Raw genomic sequence first — 4478 nt, forward strand, 5'->3', positions numbered from 1 at the left:
TTTTGGATCCGCCTCGCCTCCCTCAGATCATGAATACATTTCGTGCGCCTGTATCTTCTTTCCGCGCGTCGGCGAATCGCTCGAAGCCTTTCCAATTCACCTTCATATTCATTATACTTTGGAGAAGGCCTAAAAGTGAACATAGCCTCTTGCAGTGCATTTCTAATCTGATTCTCCAGAGATGATGGGTGGCCTTCTTGACATTCGTCTTCCATAAGCAATCTGAACTTCGTCCAGTGTGTTCTACAGAGGGCAGTAGATAGAGACTTGGCCACTCCCTTGATCTTCAAAGAGGTAGGAACGTGATCACTTCCATGGGTTTCTATGTCTGAGAACCACTTTATACTGCTTCGAAGACACTGAGAGACGAAAGTCAAGTCCAGACAGCTGCTGTAGGTTAGTCCCCGTAAATATGTCGGGCTGCCGTCATTGAGACAGCAAAGCTCTTGGTCCGAGGCAAATGCGACTAGTTTTCTTCCCTTGGAGTCCATCTTCACACTCCCCCAGAGCGGGTGGTGTGCGTTAAAATCTCCACTAAGGATCCAAGGGCCAGGTGTCGCGGATAACAAAGCACCCAGTCGTTGCGTGTCAAAACGACTGGTTGGAGAAATATATGCAGCGACGAGAGTAAATGTAAGTTTCTTTGTTTTTACAGTCAAACACACGTATTGGTCGTCGTCGTGAGGCACAACTGAATGTAGCACGTAAGTGAGTTCACACCGAACATAAACGACGACCTTGCTGAGGACATTACACGACGCGGATGAGAAAGCTTCATAGCCCGATAGCCGGATTGTAGTTTGAAGGTTTGGTTCGCAGACGACGATGATGGGAAACTTGTTCGCAAAAATGAAAGGTCGAAAATCCGAAATTCTTGATCTGAGGCCTCGAGCATTCCACTGAAAAAGGGATGCTTCCTTGAAATCTTTACGGAACGATAGCGGTGAATGAGCCATAATGCTATTCAAGACTTGCAAGTACTGGATTCATCGCGTCCAGTACTTGCAGTGCGCTGCGAGCATTCGGGGTGTTTAGGTTCGTCAGTAACGTACGCATGACATTCATGAGTGACTTCAGCATGCCGATCACTTGCAAATCCTGGCCTTCTGCGCGGACTGCTGCAGGGCCTGCTGTCGGGACATTCGTAGTTGTTGGACGACTCGTGTCTCGTGGTTCTGCGAGTTGGCATGGCTTCGGTAAAGGTGGCCATGCTTCCTTTGAGTTATCGATGGCGGGCGTTCTTCTCTCATCTGCGTTGGTAACGCACGAGGTCAGCGGTTGACGAGCAGCCTTCTCCGGATTGTGCACTTCCTTAGAACTATCACAGTGCTTTCTTAACTTGCGGTGCCGGGAACGTCGGCGTCGGCGTCGCACTTTAGTTGCGGCTTCTTTATGCGTCGAATGGTCTCTAACCATCTGTCTCAAGATCTTCTGTTCATTTTTCTGGAACGGGCAATCTTTCGAAGTCGCATCGTGCGCACCCTTGCAGTTGGAGCACTTGAAGTCCGTCGTGCGACAAGTGTCGGAGCTATGTGACTCGGAACAACGTGAGCATATGCCTGGGTTCTTACAGACAGCACTCACGTGTCCAATTCTCTGACAATTGCGACACTGTAGGGGCTTGGGCACGAAAGGTCGTACAATATGACGAAAATGGCCGACCTTTACATACGTTGGTAGGCTATCCCCTTTGAAGATGAGCTTCACGCAAGTTGATTTGCCAATACGATGAGCTTGTATTATGGGAATGCTCTCTGTCGTTGTTTTGATCAAAATAGGCAAATCACTGTCACAGATTGAGACGTCGATGTTGTAAACCACTCCTGCAGTGGTTTCCAAGGTCTGAGGAGTGTGGCAGCGCACTTTGATGTTATCTAGCTGCGTAATCTTCATCAACGGATCCAAGGCGCTTCGGTTATTAACATCGATAGCGAGGACGTTCTTGCGATTATTGATTCTGACGTCTTTTATCTCGCCTGGCGCGAGAGACTCCAGATAAATAGAGATGGCCTGTCTATTGAGTCGGTTGAGATTGTCCGTAGCCGCCTCGGGAACGAAGATAATTGTATGCTCCGGAGCTCTCGGCGCAGGAATCACAGTCGACTTACTTGATGCGGAGCATCCGCTGACATTTCGTCTTTTCGCTTTCCGGCGTGTGTAGACCTCGAAGCCTTCATCGTCCGAAGTGGTGTCGCTCGATGGAGAGTACAGCTCGGTGTCATCGCTGTCAGCTTCGCTCCGAAGGCAGTTCCTCTTCCTTGGAGTAGCTCCCGCAGACGCTGGCAGGTCTGGACGGTGCTCGACCGATTCCGTTTCCATCGCCGAAAAAGGGAGCGGCGTCTCCCAGCAGAAACCAGTGAGAATGTATAATATTCCAGAGAGACCAAAACAGTGATGTGCATAACAACCACTTCGTCGTCTTCCACGAGCGCGCGAAAGACTCATCGCAACATCCCAGGGGCGCTTCGTGCTAACACGACTACGATACCCTCCAATGCCACAGTTCTGTGGAGACAAGACCACACTAATACCACCTGATCTACGAGCAAGAATCCATGTGAACCCCATCCCACGTCATATGAACCCTCACTTCCACGGGAAACGGCGACAAGCCCGAGCAGCCATCCAGCGCAAAAGACAGGAGGACGCAGACACCTACTTTACTGACGCGGGCTTATACCCCCGAGGTGAGACAGCGACTTCTACTTATGCGGCTGTCGCAACGAACTGGGGGAGACCAATCGTAGCAGTGTCCGTACGCACGACTTCAAGCGCCACGGCGGAATCTGCGCCCATAGCCCTGGTCATCCGAGACGCGGAGGCCAAGAGTCAGTCGGCTTATATACTCCCAGACTCGCAAGACGCCTGCCGGCTCTTCCTTCGGGGAGTTCTAACGACCGCCATCCTTCGCATACTAGGACCAAGCCTCCAAATGGACCACGGGATAACCTGGTGTCTCGCGGACACCGGAGTGGAAGGTAACTATCGGGCGAATCGCCTGGCTCGAGCCGCGATACCTACCGCTCGAACAGACGCCTCTGTGACACCCGGCAACACACCGAGAGACATAATTGAGACACAACGACAAGGAGGATGAACCAAAGCTCCCGCTCACCCCAAGCTCAACAAGCGACAGGGGAGGGACTGGCGCCGAATACAGACAAACACCTACCCACACTTAATAGATTCCACAAAATGTTTCCCGGCAAACATAGCGACAGATGTCCGTGGTGCGACTCCACCCCGACACGAGAACACATCACTTACCAATGCACGCAACGTCCGGCTCACGCCCTCTCGCCGCTACTTAACACCAAACAGCAATTGGTCGTGGGAGGCGCGACTCTCCGAACTGGACTTGAGAAGCCAATTGGCAACCCTTGACTAGGCCTGGCACGCCGCAATAGCAAGTGGAGCCCTGGAAAAGGGGCTCCACCCACAGTAACCAAGCACGATCTTTATTTCAATAAAGTTGTTTCTCTCGCTCTCTGTCTCTCTCTAAGCACGTTGAAAGAAATTCGTCGAAGGAGTAAAGACCGACCTTGATACGTTCAAAGTCCAATTTGTTGTATCTATAGTCCCTTCCCCGTTTCACACGCTTAGTGTACGAGGTGCGAGAAAAGAAATCGTAAAGTGAAGTACATCACGATCACATAAGAAGGGTGTTTGTTACAGATAACGTGATATCTGGAGGGGATGTTAGTAACAAATGAAGCAGTTACGTTGTGGTGGGTGTCACACGTGTAGTCTGAGAAACAAGTTCAGATAGATGGAAATATGAACAAACGCTAAGGAAAATTATAGCTTCTGCGTTGGTTGGGTCGGAAAAAGGGCATGGCTCCGACAACTGGATGTGTGCGAAATTGAAATTGCCGACAAGAGAAGTAGGCCATTTTTGGAACTCGCAAAATAATTTCATTCAACATATCATGTAGCGCCTCAGAAAATGTGCCAGCGCCGCTTGGCGAACGATAACAACGCCAAGAATAGCTTTTTAATTACTTGTTAAACAACCCCAAATTAATCCCACCTAGTAATGGTTGGAATCATTAGGGATTCGAAATTCTCATTGACTGCGATCACAATTCTACCGCCCATCTTATCGCCACCGTCATATCGGTCCATAAACATTTTGTTCCACTGAAACAACTCATTAATCTTGAGTTTACTCGCTGGCCAAGTTTGTGTTAATAAAATAATATCCCCTCCGGAATCATCCGTTAGAGCGTTGAGGCTGTCTTTTTCGTGTAAAGGCTGCGGATGTTAGTGCAGAGTGCAGATGCAGAGAGAAAGTTGCCATCGCCCCCGCCTTATCCTTTTTTTTCGAGGTGTAGAGGAGACCAGAATGCGTCGACCTGGACGATAGAGAGACATTCTGTAAAGAACGAGAACATCAGGCAGCTTAAAATGTGTTATCTGTATACTTAGAGGGATTTACACTGTATAAAGTTCGTGCATGCTATCAGTGCTTGCATCGT

The 4478-nt window shown here is 49.6% G+C and overlaps 1 protein-coding gene across 1 annotated transcript; it reads right to left on the bottom strand.

The window, feature by feature from the left end:
• Nucleotides 1-960: 960 nt before the first annotated feature.
• Nucleotides 961-2404, bottom strand: LOC125945745 (uncharacterized). Its single transcript, XM_049668018.1, has one exon. It carries the CDS (start codon nucleotides 2317-2319, stop codon nucleotides 961-963), a length of 1359 nt encoding a protein of 452 aa, XP_049523975.1. The 5' UTR covers nucleotides 2320-2404.
• Nucleotides 2405-4478: the final 2074 nt, after the last annotated feature.

The sequence above is a fragment of the Dermacentor silvarum genome, chromosome 5, assembly GCF_013339745.2.
Source record: "Dermacentor silvarum isolate Dsil-2018 chromosome 5, BIME_Dsil_1.4, whole genome shotgun sequence".
NCBI lineage: Eukaryota > Metazoa > Arthropoda > Arachnida > Ixodida > Ixodidae > Dermacentor > Dermacentor silvarum.